The sequence below is a fragment of the Podarcis bocagei genome (genome assembly GCF_964188305.1).
Source record: "Podarcis bocagei genome assembly, chromosome: 4".
In the NCBI taxonomy this organism is placed as follows: Eukaryota; Metazoa; Chordata; class Lepidosauria; order Squamata; family Lacertidae; genus Podarcis; species Podarcis bocagei.
The window spans coordinates 28,893,636-28,909,282 of record NC_138128.1 but is presented as its reverse complement, the minus strand read 5'-3'; the positions used below and the strand labels follow the sequence as shown (position 1 = coordinate 28,909,282).

General features: G+C 42.5%; 1 protein-coding gene across 1 annotated transcript in view; it reads right to left on the bottom strand.

The window, feature by feature from the left end:
- Nucleotides 1-1,005: 1,005 nt before the first annotated feature.
- SLC9A9 (solute carrier family 9 member A9) overlaps nucleotides 1,006-15,647 on the bottom strand; it is a 277,743-nt gene continuing 263,101 nt past the window's right edge. The window contains exons 15-16 of the mRNA XM_081190736.1: nucleotides 5,453-5,558; nucleotides 1,006-4,668 (exon numbers count right to left, since the gene is read on the bottom strand). Of these exons, the coding sequence (XP_081046862.1) occupies nucleotides 4,456-4,668; nucleotides 5,453-5,558 (319 nt within the window). The 3' untranslated portion in view covers nucleotides 1,006-4,455. The remainder of the gene's footprint in view (nucleotides 4,669-5,452; nucleotides 5,559-15,647) is intronic.

Genomic DNA, 15,647 nt, shown 5'->3' with positions numbered 1-15,647 from the left:
TTATGAACAGTTTCCGGTTATGAATGGACCTCCGGAACGGAGTCCGTTCATAACCAGAGGTACCACTGTGCAATCCTCTATCGACTGGGCTCTGAATTCTCTCTCTTCCCCTCCACCACCATAAAATATATTTATCATGGTACTGTTTGCACAACTTTTACAAAAGGATGCAACCACTTTCCATCCTCTGGTGTGATATAACCATGAACCTGTCTACTGAACTAAAGCTTCTCACTGTAGCAGTTTTCAGGAAGGTGTTTGTGTAACAACTGTATATGCCTTCTACTAGATGAAAATATATCTAAGCTGTTTATAATAGTCTAACTCGTCTATCCATTTCTTATGAGGCCTCCTGGCTCAGAATTCTTCATTCTCACATTGGGTTACAGGACATCCCAGTTGCATCCTTCACCACGGCATTGAGAAGGGAGTCCTTTCATGTTCTTCTTGTGACCTCAGTTCCACATGCATCTTGCTCTGTATACATAACTCTCTTCATTCCCTGTTACAGGTAGGTAGCCGTGTTGGTCTGCCGTAGTCAAAACAAAATAAGAAAATTCCTTCCAGTAGCACCTTAGAGACCAACTAAGTTTGTTATTGGTATGAGCTTTCGTGTGTATCTGAAGAAGTGTGCATGCACACGAATGCTCATACCAATAACAAACTTAGTTGGTCTCTAAGGTACTACTGGAATGATTTTTTTTTATTTTGTTTCTCTACATTCTGTTTCCCCTCTATTTCTGCTCAGCCAGCTAAGTATGTCATACCCAGGAGCTATAAACTGATGACTTCTTTTCATCAGGGTCAAAAATCAGTAGAGCCAATATATATTTTCCCTTGTGAGATCCTTTGAAGCAACTTGATTCATGTTTTCGAATAAATTTAATAAAAACACATTTTAGTTTGTGATCAGCTGTAGAGTGCATAGAATCCCTGTTTTAAATTAAGGCTTAAAGCAGCTGCTGTAGTATAACATTCAATCGACAATTAATTAGACTTGGAAAAGCAAGATTAAAGCTTGATTATATTTAAGTTTGTGCTGCTCTTATCATCTGTGAGTGAACCAAAACCCATTCCACTTTACAATCATTCACAGTATCAACGAGATGGTGTGACATTTATTCTTACAGATTACAGATGTTGTTGAAAGATATGAGTCATTGTTCCATAAAATTTCCCTTAAGGCTTGACTTGTAGGGTAGGAACCTTTTCATGACTGTGCAATAAGCAACTTGAAGCTGCATTCCTGAGTTGGGAATAAAATGCAATACAGTACAGTACAGAACAGAGTTAGTCATATTTACGTGCCTTGATTTCAGAGAAGCAGTCCCAGTCCTGGACTGTGGCCAAAGCGTGTGACCACTATTATGAAAGTTCTGCATGGAATGCTTTTTCAGCGTAGTCATTCATCTTTCTTGAAATCCACTCTACATTTCATTTATGATTAAGCATTTCCTTAGAGAATCCCATTCTGGGCTAGGGTACATAGTTCAAGTTCAGGACAGTGCAAGAGATTAGAGAAACTCCTCTATGAGTAAAAACTACAAGTTTTAGAGTTTCTTAAGGAGAGTAAGGCAGGGTCATGATAGAGGTGAAGAAGAAGAAGAAGAAGAAGAAGAAGAAGAAGAAGATTATTCATGATGTATTCATGATGTGGATAAGTTTTTTTCTGATTCCTCCCTCTCTCATAATATTTGAACTCGAGGCCATTCAGTGAAGCTGAATGCTGGAAGATTCAGGAGAGAAGAAAGGAAGCACTGCTTCAAGCAGACAACAGTAGCGAAGGCCACCAACATGGATGGTTCTAAAAGAGGATTAGGCAGATTTATAGAGGACAAGGCTATCAAAGGCTACTGGCCATAATGGCTTTGCTATATCTCCACTGTATGCCTCTGAATACCAGTTGCTAGGAATCACACATGGGGAGAGTTCTGCTTGCAGGCATCTCATAAGGATCTGGTTTGCCACTATGAGACCAGGATGGGTCTTTGACCTGATCCAGCAGGGCTCATCTTATGGTTACTTGTTCAGTGTTAACATGAGCAATCCTATCACAATCTGAGCCCTTCTTTCCATGGGACTGCTTCTTGAACTTCAGTTGTGTGATAATGAGATTTCCATGAAGATGGACCCTTTGATACAAGCATGTATTACATACTGGGCATGTATTTGCAATACCTTCCAAATACCTCTTCCCAGGTAGGTAAGTGCCGAAGAGTCATGTGCTAACACTGAATCAAACGACAAAACAATCACAGTTTGTCCTGGAACTTGATGGCATGAGATTGTTACCATGACTCAGCCATTATGTGAGGTATATGATAAAATATGCCAATCTCACCCGCGCTATTTCATTGAAAACATGTCACATCAAAGTATACATAAGTCGGGAAAACTGCATTGCAAAGAGGTCAATTTCCCTGCTTCTACTTATCTCACCAAGCAAGTGTTTGTAGGAAAAAATCTACAAAATGAGGAATTGCCTTGGGAATAATATCACCTGGCATTATATATTGGCATCAGGCAAAGATGTTTTTGTTTTCCTGGGCATTTGAGCTGCATCAGTGACAGGATAATGTATTACATTGTTTTCCACTGTATTGTTTTTTTTTAAACTTGGTTTTCAATTATTTTCAGACTTTTAAAATATCAGGAAATGACATATAAATTTCAAACTGGTAGTATCACTTGCCTGTATTGTAATAGTGAATTAACTTCCTTCTCACCCTGCCTCTCCTACAGAATTGCACTTAGGTATGCACGACTGGGATAGGTAAAGAAATAATTGCCAAAGATGCTGTTGTTTTGTTTTTTGTAGGGGAGAGATAAACACAAAAAGAGGACCTATGATTGCAGCAAAACTACATATCCATAAGGCCACAAAGGAGCTGAACACTTGTAGGCACTAGATGCTATTCTAATACAGGAAGAAGCAGGCAAAGAGATAGAGAAATTTGTAAACAACAGTAGACCATAGAGAAGTTAGAAAATTACATTGCAGTTTAACAGCTCTACCTTCTGGAGGACCTCCTTCTCAAGCTATGTTCCTGCTATGTTCCTGACTAAAGCTTCTGTAGTCCAGCAACCACCCAATTAATGAGCATCATAATGGGTAGGTAACTCAGAACATAGGGGTTGAATCTTAGCAGCAGAGCACATGGAGCTGGCCTTGGGTGCAGGCGATATTGAGTAAAATTGACCTATGGTCTGTTTCGGTATAAGGCCATGCCATAGGGCTGTCAGCTAGGTTAGGAAAAGTTGCCCACTATGGACCTCTTAAAGGCATCAGAATCCCATCCATGAAGACACCTAGTCACCTTTTCTACCTTATTTCTTTAACATATTGCTTCACAGTCCATATTGTATTATGCCATGTAGCAAGCAGGTCATTTGAACAGTTTGTCAAGAGCATGAACTTGCTCTTTGCGGCACTACCACAACCTTCCTGATACATGGGTTTGAGCAGCAATGTTCATGCACTCGTGATGGATGATTCAAATGACCTTTTCTCTGTGTAGTGTGCAGAGCTATCGTGTGTCTAGGACTGCCTTATTTCTCATTGCAACATCTAAGGCTGCAGAGGATGTGAAAAAGAGTTTGCACACCTTGTTTTTAAAGTCTTATATAGCACGGGCTTGCAGTCTTTCTCTCCCTCTCTTTCCACATTCCTGAAGTCAACATAGAACACCAGGGAAGAAAAGACAGCACATGGGCTTTGTATTATGAATCTACTGCACAGGGGCAGGAACAAATTGACTGGGGGAAGGAAGTGTAATTGCTGTCTATACCAGTGATCATTCTCAATCAAAACAATAACAAGGCCCTAGTTAGTCACTTGTGCAGGCCTCAGCAGCTCATATATCAATGCCCAGTTTTTGTGCGCAACGTTGTTAACCCATTGCTGGCAAACTGCCATTGATTGAAATATATGTAAAGCTTGCAACAGTAATGGTAACTCCCCCTGCCTGAAATATGGAAGAACTGTCCACCTGACATCATAGGATAGTATACAGGCAAGTGAGCATCAACATCAAAATGGTTGTGATCTTTGGAGCATGTACTGTAGTTAACTAAATCCTCATCCTTCTCTCTATTGAATTAATTAGAAGAATAACATTCAAAGGCCTTTGTGTGCATGTGAGATAGGAATGGGAACGATGTAGCATGATCAGAGACTATGAGTGCATATGTAATGTCCCAGTAGCAGACAGACGTTGCCCTCAATTCCATTATTAAAAATTGCCACTGTCAGAAAAATTAAATGTAGTTGTATAATATATAGGGATGGTAATAAATTCTCATTCATTCCTCCAGGCTCCAGGGATAGATTCAGCAAGGCTTTGCTTCTTCTCCATTTATGCCCTTAATACATTTTCAAGCTCTGCATAATAAACATGGCTTCCATGCCTTCTGTGCTCCTTTTGATGAAAATGTGATATACATTTTCGCTGGACCTCAGGCTGAGGACACCAATTGGGATTGACCTGGAGCCGATTCAGGCTGGAGTTCATATCCCCCTAAGCCCAAGTCTCCTTCGTAAATGTTTTCTTTGGTTGGTGGGTCCATTCTGTTCTGTGCTGGCACTGGAGAAAGGTCTGAAGCAGCATAAGTCACAGACAGTTCATCATTACTGACAATGAAGTCTGTATCATCATCCTTCAGTTGCTCCTAGGTGTTTTTTAAGAAAGGGGAAAAAATAAAATAATTATGCTTTTCATTGACAGAATAAAGTCTTACAAGGTGGCTTTGCAGCTCCATTGAAATCTGACATACTTGATTTGAATTGAATGCTGTACTAGTTTCCTTTATATTTACTCATATTAAATGGCAATGCATTGGCAGAAAATGGAGTTTGTTTATTAATGGTTGGTCCAATTGTTGTGCCTCCAATGATGGAAGGATGATCTGGTGGAACTTACCATGAGTGGAACATGGATTGAAGCAATATTAGGCTCCCCCTCAGCCTTCAGACATCCAAGTTACCTTCTACATTCTCCCCAACCCTCTGGAGAAACATTCTATTAGCTTTTGGAGGGCTTACTCTAGAGCAGTGTTCCCCAACATTGGGCCTCCAGCTGTTTTTGGACTACAACTCCCATCATCCCTCACTAGCAAGACCAGTGGTCAAGGATGATGGGAATTGTAGTCCAAAAACAGCTGGAGGCCCAAGGTTGGGGAACACTGCTCTAGAGCACAGCTTTCCATATTTTTCATGTTGGTGACACACTTTTTAGACATGCATCATTTCGTGACACAGTAATTCAGTTTTACTAGCAAAACAGAGGGTAAACTAACCCCTTTCCAGACCCAGGAGGAGCATGGGGATCATTCACACGACACACCTACACAATGCAGCCAACACACTAATGTGTCGCAACACACAGTTTGGAAAGCTCTGCTGTAGTGGCCTACCCAAAATAATGAAATGTGGACATGCAATTTTGCTACTTACTCCATATGCTTTAGGGCTAGTCAGCAATCTGGCCACAGGATTACACCATTCTGGTAAAGTTGTAGTAAGTGGTGGGCCGGAATGGGTGAGAATTGGCTTCAAATATCTGTGAAAGATGTTAAGGACAAGTTCCCTTCTTATGCATATGTGAAACTATGAAGCACTACAATCACTGCAACCAGTGTTATAATAAACAAAAACAGGCAGTTGTCATCACCAACAAAAACAAACAAACATGGATAATGGGGAGTTTTGCTTCACTTTCACATGTAATGCAATTTCACATTTCTCACCTTCATTGCTCTCGTACACAGGGTTAATATTCAGCATGCCATGCAAGAAACTGTTTTTTTCAATAAACAAAATTCTACTGCTAATCTTTATAAGTATAGCTGTTAAAATATGAATGATGAAAATACATTATCTGCGAACAGATGATGCCTTAAAGATACTCATTACTGATAATCATCCCTATTACAGAGAACTATTGCATTCCAAATACTCCACTGCAAAGGAAGAGAGCTGCAACAGAGGTCTCAGTGTTACTTCACAGTGCTCCATTTGGAATGTCTCTATGGCATGACCTTGGCCACATTCACACCATACATTTAAAGCATGGCTCATGGCTTCTCCCAAAGAAATCTGGGAGCTCTAGTTTGTTAAAGGAGCTGAAAGTTGTTAGGAGATCCCTATTGCTCTTACAGAGCTACAATTTCCAGAGTGGTTTAACAGTCAATACCACTTCACAGGGAATACTGAGATACTTATTAGCTAGATATATTATATGTTATATGAGACGCGAGTGGCACTGTGGTGTAAACCACTGAGCCTCTTGGGCGTGCTGATTGGAAGGTTGGTGGTTCAAATCCCCACGACAGAGTAAGCTTCCATTGCTCTATCCCAGCTCCTGCCAACCTAGCAGTTTGAAAGCACACCAGTGCAAGGAGATAAATAGCCACCACTGTGGTGGGAAGATAAACACAGTTTCCCGTGTGCTCTGGCTTCCGTCACGGTGTTCCGTTGTGCCAGAAGCGGTTTAGTCATGCTGGCCACATGACCCGGAAAGCTGTCTGTGGACAAATGCCGGCTCCCTCGGCCTGAAGTGAGATGAGCGCCACAACCCCATAGTCACCTTTGACTGGACTTAACCACCCAGGGGTCCTTTACCTTTACCCTTTTTACGTATATGTTAAATATTATTACATTTAGATTCTACCTTTCCTCCAATGAGCTCACAGTGGCATACATGGCTTCCCCTGTCCCCATTTTATCCTCACAAGCAACCTTGTGAAAGACTGGGACTGGCCCAAAGCCGCCTAGTGAGCTTCCTGAGGATTTGAACTCTTGTCTCCCAGGCCCTAGTCCAACACTCTAACCACTACACTGGGTCTTTAGCTATGGTTGCCTGCTGAACTGCAGTTGTCAAGGGCACCTGCAATATGCAAACTTCTTCTCGATGCTGCAGTTGCTGAGTGGTGAATATGCACACGTTTCAGCTTTAGCTTGTTTATCTAAACCTAACATGCCACCATCAACATGCCTGGAATACCAAGCGACGCTGGGAACTTGTCAAGCCCAGAACTCTTAAGAAGAAATGCGATTGGAAAACCGGAGGGGATCTAGTCAGGGGATGTGTACAGCAAGCTATCTGGGTGTATCGTTTTCATCTAACATCTGCGATGCCCTGAAAAGGTGCCCCGACAGACAATTGCAGGCGAAAACTATTCAAGATGCAGCTGCATGGAGCACTTTGCATAAAAGAAGCAAATGGCTAGTAATTGTCATGTATACTTGGCTTCCTTCGAAGTGCCCACTCAGCATTTTCCAAATAAAACCTTCACACCCCTTCCCTTGTCACAAGCCAAACATATTTCATGAAATGTTAACTAACTTTACAGCAGGGAAGTGAGTGTGAAGCCGTTTCCTGTAATGTGCCCTTTCTCAGAATTCAACACATTCGTTTTACACTTCACACTTCGGTGCTCCTTTATATGAAATTATGTAAATACGCCAGAAACAGGCTTATGCTATTGTTTTGCACCTGTCGTTCCAATCTTTTCATCCAAAAGTGATTTATTGGGATGAAAGAAATCTGCTCATCTTGAGCAATTATATCATCGTCATATCTGTCGAGAATGATCCCTGCCAAGATTATTTGTAACTGATGTATCCTTTGACACTTTCCCAGGGTGCTATTTCCCTGTATCAGGAGAAGCTAGTCACCCGCTATTTATTTGCGGCATTTAAGAACCCTTCTCTCTCTCTCTCTTTTTTACATTTGATCACATTCTTTTGGAAGGAAAAAAAGGATAGGAAAATAAAAAAGGCATTGAAGCTAAATAATGGTCTTGTAGTAATAACATCCAATGGTTTTGTAGTAAGAACAACAACACTCTCATGTTGACCAACGATGAAGGATCTTTCATCTCACTTAAAAGGTTCAGCTTTTTACCACTGGCCAAAGGGTCATGTGCACAGAGGAGGCTGATCTATGAGGGCAAATGGGGCACTGCCCCACCAATCTCAGTTGCCCTCAAGTTAACTACCATTTGCCTGCATTCTTACTTACAAACAGTAGGCGGGTGCTTTGCCTGTCATTGGCTCTGACTCCACCTGCTGACTCTCCCTGTCTTCTCCCCACCCAGTCCCAATAGGCACCAGTCACCAGTGCATGTGCATGCTGGGATTTTTCAGGTTCCCCTGCCCATCACACACTTCTACATAAATATTTTCCTGAAGGTCAAGAGGACCATTGTCGACAGCAGGTTTGGATGGAATATTAAGGGCTGCAGCTGGTAGGGGAAATTGCCAACGGCTCCATAATGTCTGGAAGAACCTTCAATATGCACAAACATGTCTTTTGCCACTGTTTTGTATTAAGGGCATGATTCAGCCAAAGCTAAGCAAAGGCCCCTTGCTGAACATTATTCTGCTGGAATCAGGGGGAACATAATAGTGCTTAACTGTAGGTGAATCATGCCTTACATTCTGGAAACATTCATTTATTCTAATTTCATGGTATGAGAAACACAATGTCCTTGAAATACAAGGGGGAAAAACAATGTTCCCTTTAAAACTCTGTATTACGAAACTCTTTTAATAAACAAATGGCCCCAAGAGGTTTGTCATAGGTTGAATGGGACCCAACAACATAATCTTCTGTTTGTACAGGATGCCCAAGTTAGAGTTAATTTGCAGACCTTTGTGGGTGGGCAGTTTTACCCGGAGAGAGGTGCTTTCTGTTGTGTGCTAGCTCTTTATCACTTAAGGCCATGTAAACCAGTTGCCAGAGGGTGTGGAGTTAATCTTAAAATACTGTAATTTAGGGCAGCCTTCCTCAACCTGGTGACCTGCAGACGTTTAAGGACTACAGTTCCCATTAGCCTGGGCTTCCAAAGCGATGTTAGGAATTGTAGTCCAAAACATCTGGAGCACACCAGGATGTGGAAGGATGATTTTAGAGTGCAGGTTTGCAATGCGTGCTTCCATATTTGGGCTGATAGAACTCAAGAGGCTGTCTGATAACAAGTCCACCTAGCTCCACGATTGTCTACACTAACTTGTAGCAGTTTTCCAGCATCACCTGCAGAGATCTTTCCCATCACATGTTGCCTGGTCCTTTAACAGAAGATGCTAGGGATTAAAGCTGGGATCTTCTGATGCAAAGCATGTACTCTACCACTGAGCGATAGTCTGCCCCCTGATATGATATGTGCATATAATGGGAACAGGTTAGTTACCTTCCAATATTGCATAAAGCACTGCTGCAGTTTTTTCAAAACAGTGCTGGGGGAAATATTATTTGTCTTGTTGCACCCCAAGGAGACATAGCCTTTCAGCATCACGTCTTTTGCTTTTGTGCAAAACTCTGTCTTCTGTAAGTCTACTCTTACTCCTGATGAGCTTTGGCTTCCAGTGGAGCCAATTCTCTGGTGCTGGCTGGGTACTTCTGATTTTGTAATAACCTATCAACCTCTTTGTTGTGTCGTTAACCCGTTATTATTTTGCCTGCTTTGGAGCTCCACTCCTGATGGGCTATTTTTATTGTTTTAATAAACGAAACCATTATGTTGCCTCTTGATTATCGAAACGATTGGTTTATTCCTCTCACAAAAAAATGTTGATGGCATCTATTTGTATTGGGAGACAATGGGAGAGTGTGCCTTCAGGGGTGGAGTTAAACTGTTGGAGAGTTATAGTGCTTGCTGTGGCTGTAAAGACCGATATGGAAGAGACACATTTTGTTGCCCCAGGGACAGACGAAGGTGTCAGGAGTTCAGCTTACACTCGAGTAGGACCCTGGCAAATACACATGCCTGACTGCCATGTTCTCTCCCTCCTGGTCTTTCATTTGGGAGCTTCTAAAGCTTTCTTCAGCCCAAACAGCACAGCAACCGATGCCTACAGACACCGGCACACTTAGGGATCTGCAGAGTTTGCACAGCATGCGCGTGACAGACCTCAGCAACTCAGCATTTTGGCTAATCTACCTTTATTTACATATAAACACACATGGAGCACTGCAACATGGCTCTCTCTCTCTAGCATCAGACAGCAAAGAGAAAAAGAACGAAGGACAATAGTCCCATCATGGAACACAATAACACAAACATCCTGTCTCTGTCACTTCCCACTCTGTGGAGTCAAAACAGATACTGTCATGTGATAGACAAAAATCCTATGACTGCAATCCCGGAGCAGGAATTCTAACAGAAGGTGTCCGGTTGTGCTCATGCAGGTGTACCATGGCATTTCTTCTTTTTGAGCTTCTCCCACAAAAATGGGGGAATTCTAATCTGCATGCAGTAGCATTCCTTACTTCTAAAGCATGTCAGATCTGAGTTTGCCACACCGTCTCTCTTCTCTCTCAAGAAATGTTCTGGTGAGATGTCTGCCAACATTTCCAGTTCCACAGTTGTACAGAGTAACAACTGAGGAGGGTAGGAGCTGTCCAACGGCAACCATCCAAATGGCAAGCAGGGAAAAGTTGTGTACATAACTATTGTAGCACTGCTCTATACTTGACAGAGCTATGGAGGCTGCTTTCATTTCCCCCTCCTTCAGGTGCAGGACTCTGGCTGATATTCAGTTCTATTTAGATGGAACAACTAAGAACATAAGAATGGAACAGCTGGGATTCAGGGGCATATTGCCTCTGATACTGGAGGTGACATAGCCAGCATGACTAGTAGCCAATGATAGCCTTATGCTCCATGAATTTGTCTAATTCCCTTTCCAAGCTGTCCAAATAGGTGACCATCACTATATCCTGGGGTGGGGAATTCCATAATTTACCTATTCATTGGTGAAGTACCTCTTTCTGTCTGCCTTGAATATCCCAGCTTTCATTTTTATTGGATGAACTCTAGTTCTATCAGCTATTTCCTCTGTCATGTCCTCCCTTACTCACTTTTTTTTATTTCTAAACTACCCCTTGCCCATTGAAACCCTTTCCCATAGAGGATTTGCTCCAGACCCTTGATCATTTTGGTTGTCCTTTTTGCATTGTGGCAACCACAACTTATGTGTGGCATTCTGTGGGCTGTCAACAACTAAGTCCTATTTAGAGCAGACCCATTGAAATTAGTAGGCTTAAGTTAGTTATATTTCTCCATTTCAGTGGGTCTACTTTGAGTAGTACTAACATTAGCTACTACCCCAAGGGTACATAGATTTGTGTAAAGACATATTGGGAGTTTTATTATCACAACCCCTTTCCTAATGATCCTTAACACGGAATTCATTTTTTTCACATCTGCTATCCACTGGGTTGACAGTAGTCATTGAGCTGCCAGTTGGCATCTATCTGTCTCAGGAGACAATGGCGGAGTGCAACTTTTGGGGGTGAAGTCAAATGGTCAGAATACATGGAGAGATGTATATTGTTGCAGTTCAGGCAAATGAAGTTGTCTGGTTGCGTTGCTGCAGATGCACCATGGTGTTTCTTCTCTTTGTGCTCCTCCCTTTGTGCAAGACATTCCCACATGTTGGGGTTGATGCTGCCAGCATTCATGTCATTTTTGCAGACATCTCTGTAATGCAGAAGACTACTTGGTCTGCCAATGGGCCTGGTGCCTGAAGCCAGCTCCCCACAGAGCTATCTGCTATGACCCCTGCAGTTCCATGCTGCACCCCAACCCTGTATCGTAGGCTGGTAACTCTGGAGTACCTGCCCTAATCCTCTATTTTTGCTGCCACCACCTGTGTAAAACAGACTGAGGGATCATAACTACATCACATTTCTCTCCCCTGCTCCACCATATGGATTTTGAGGTTTATTATTACTGGAAAATCCATCCACATTAAAATAATGGAATTGATTATGCAATCACAAGATCCACTCTTCTAAGTTTCCTGTGGCTTAACATTGAAACGCTGCAAGTTTCGTAACAACAGCATCCGCAAGGGTCCATAAAAAGATATTGGGTGCAGGCAAATGGGCCACACCAAAACCAACATTTAGGATTTTAAGTAAACAATAAGCAAACTGACTACGTTTCTGACTAAACATGCAGGGAGTGATCTCCTCCCAGCATTAAAAAGGAACATGGCAATGCAGTGTTTTGAAAAAGCCCTTGTGTTTCAGGACACAAATTTCAAACTGGTTACCTAGGAGGTGCGAGCTTCCTGAATGGATCCACAAACCATTCTTCAAAGAGCATTCTAGAAGGAAACAAAATAGCACGGAGCAAAAGAACGGCAAAGCAATAAATCAGGATATAATTGCAGATTTAGCATTCAATGGGAATACAAGAACACAGTTGCACTTGGGGCTTCATTTACAAGAACCACTTCAAGGCAGTTTTCTTTGGTAAAACTTGATTAGTCACTGGGTTAGAGCACAGTAGCTCAGTTAAGTGACTCAATATATATATAAACAAACCAACCCTTGCTGGTCTATTTGTGTATGATTGGCCATTCAGTGAATCATACCATTTAATGAGCAATTACAGTTCACGGTCCCTTGCTAGCAGGTACACTGGCAAGGATGGAAAGAGCTGAACCAAGATTTAATTTCCAGACCCGCAGTCCTGGATCCATTGGGGGGGGGGAATTCTGATTGCAGTCCCATCTGATCTCTAGATTCCTGATGAACTGGGTGGGAATATCTGGAGTTTGCTTTAGCACGGCTTTTGCACACAGAGCCAGTCATATGGGTTTGGATCCCAAGAGTCCTTCTCAACTCTAGCCTGATTTTCTTTAGATGTGGTAGTCTCAAGGCTGGGGGAGGAGACCGACCCCTTCTCCCTCTTCTTCGTTGGTGGATCAGCAGCACTGGGGGTAGCAGGGAGAATTCAAGCTCATTACCTGATTCCTGGTCAAATCCCTCTCTGGTCAAATTGTCTCATTCATTACCCAGGATTACAGGAATGGGGGTCTGTCAGTGTACAGCCATGGTCTCAATCTACTTCTTTTCAATTATAGGCAAGTCTTACTTTGGCTTTGGGGACAAAGACTGGGGGAGGGGGAAATCCTTCCAAAAGTTTTGGTTCATTGTACTGAATTAAGGTCACCAACACCCTGCTGCTCCACCAAGTAGGGACAGTTTCTCCATTCACTTGGGGCTGTAGATGGTGGTGAGGATGGAATTTGTTTCTGGTCTCCTTCCCTTAAATGGTGGGAGGGTTAAGATGATATTTTAAGATGCTGCCTTCTCTCTTTCATGGCTTTCCCTCAGCAGTTCTGACAGACAGGGGGGAGGCCTTTCATTAAATACCACAGGAATGATTGTGACAGCTGAGATAATCAAAAACAACAACCCTATTCAATCAATATAAATTATGGCAAATGAAGGAAATAATTGCAAGTGTTACCCTTTAAATTATGCAAGTGTTATCTATTAAATTATGCAAATATTATCCTTTGAGTTATGTCATCAGGACTACTGTAGGATTTTCTAAGATCTAGGAGTACATTTTTATATCGACTCCTTCTTCCCCTTTGGAGATACATTTCCACACAAACTAGTAATGCCTTAAAAAAAAGATAATAGTGACTGTTGCCCTATGACATCAAGGGAACTGTTTAATAGTAATATTAAGAATCAGGGCTTTTTTTCAGAGGGAACTCAATTCTGGCACCTCTCAGGTGGGTGCCATTGCCATTCTAAGAGAGTGAGGGAGGTGCTTATGGTGAGTTCCAGCACCTCTTTTTCTAGAAAAACAGCACTGATAATAATAAAAATAATATTTATTTATTCCTTCCTCCCAAAGGAGCACAGGGTAGAAAACAACAAAATAATGCAAACGTTTTAAGAACATTAATCCTTAGCACTGTAGTCCTTTCATGCATAGTTTGCCTTGTGTGAATCTGAAAGAGTACTGTATCTCCCACCAGGCTTTTGCCTTTGATGATGCATGGACAATGATAAACTAGGAGGAAATGCAGCACTCTGATCCCCTCCCCTGGCAGCTGGCTCAAAGAGAAAAATCTGAGGATGGGAGCCTTTGCCTTTGGCTCCTTCTTCACTCTCCACATGCAGAGGTCTCGAGGTCCTCACGACAGATCCACCTGTACTCCCACCTGCAACTGTTTTCTAAGGTACCTGTGATCAGAGCCTTTTTAATTTATTTTTTAAAAGCATATTTTTCTGTTACCTGAGACGTTATAGATTTGAGTCAGGTGTCACTTTCAAAGAGTTTTATGCCATTTCGAATGCCATTTGTGACTCACAAATCACAGTGGTGCCAATGATGGATTGAAAAACAACAGCCGCAGAGTGATGGCTAGGAAAGCTCTGCTTCTGTTTCTGATCTGACTACTTTCCTTTTTGCTCTTTTGTGCACTACACGGAACAAATGTATTAATATGATGGCACTGCTTCCGAAAGCCAGACATTTGTAGAGAAGGGAGCACAATTAAGTACAGCCTAAACAGAAGGAAGAGAACCCGGGAGAAAAAAAGAACTTGGCCTTGCATTCATAGCTAATAGACCAATTAAGTGCTTCCAGATACACTTCAGAATACAGAAAACTACCTGGCCTTCATTTGAATTCATCCAGTTGCTGAGCAGAGCAGATTTATTTATACACCGTAATTTGTACGCACCAGGCCAAATGTGGCCTGTCACTCATGCATTCTGGCCCACTTGACGCTTATGCTTTAAGGCAAGTCTCAAAAGCAAATATTGGGCTTTAACAAGGGATTTCTAAAAGAAGACAGGCAAGCTGGAGCACTTTGTTTCACAGGAGAGCATAGATACAGTGGGAATAAAGGAAATCTGGTGGAAAGGAGAGAAGAAGAAGAAGAAGAAGAGAAGAGTTTGGATTTGATATCCCGCTTTATCACTACCCGAAGGAGTCTCAAAGCGGCTAACATTCTCCTTTCCCTTCCTCCCCCACAACAAACACTCTGTGAGGTGAGTGGGGCTGAGAGACTTCAGAGAAGTGAGACTAGCCCAAGGTCTCCCAGCAGCTGCATGTGGAGGAGCGGAGACGCGAACCTGGTTCCCCAGATTACGAATCTGTCGCTCTTAACCACTACACCAGAATTCTCTGAATACAAACCCTATAGGAAAGACAAGGAAAGGAATACTGAAGGGTTATGTTGCTCTGTACAGGAAACTGTGTCCTACAAGCTAGAAATCTCAGGAGAGGTAGACCCTCTACAGTAAGGTAGGTAAGGTCAAGGACCCCTGGACAGTTAAGTCCAGTCAAAGGTGACTACGGGGTTGCGGCGCTTATCTCTCTTTCAGGCCAAGGGAGCCGGCATTTGTCCACAGACAGCTTTCCGGGTCATGTGGCCAGCATGACTAAACCGCTTCTGGAGCAACAGAACACTGTGATGGAAGTCAGAGCACACAGAAACACCATTTACCTTCCCGCCGCAGCAGTACCTATTTATCTGCTCACACTGGCGTGCTTCGAACTGCTAGGTTGGCAGAAGCTGGGACAGAGCAATGGGAGTTCACCACGTTGTGGGGATTCAAACTGCTGACCTTCTGATCTGCAAGCCCAAGAGGCCCAGTGGTGTAGACCACAGTGCCACCCGCTCCCCTTCCACTCTCTACAGTAGTTAGCAGAATTTAAGATGGAGGCAAGAGCCTGTGTGGGAGAAGAACTTGAGGTCATTTGCCCCTCCCTTCTCTTGTAACTAAGGATAGGTAAATATGTCATTGTAGGAACTTACCCACTGCATTAAGCCATATACTGATAGTTTCATCTGATTTTTAAAGTGTTTTCTGATGATTCCTAGA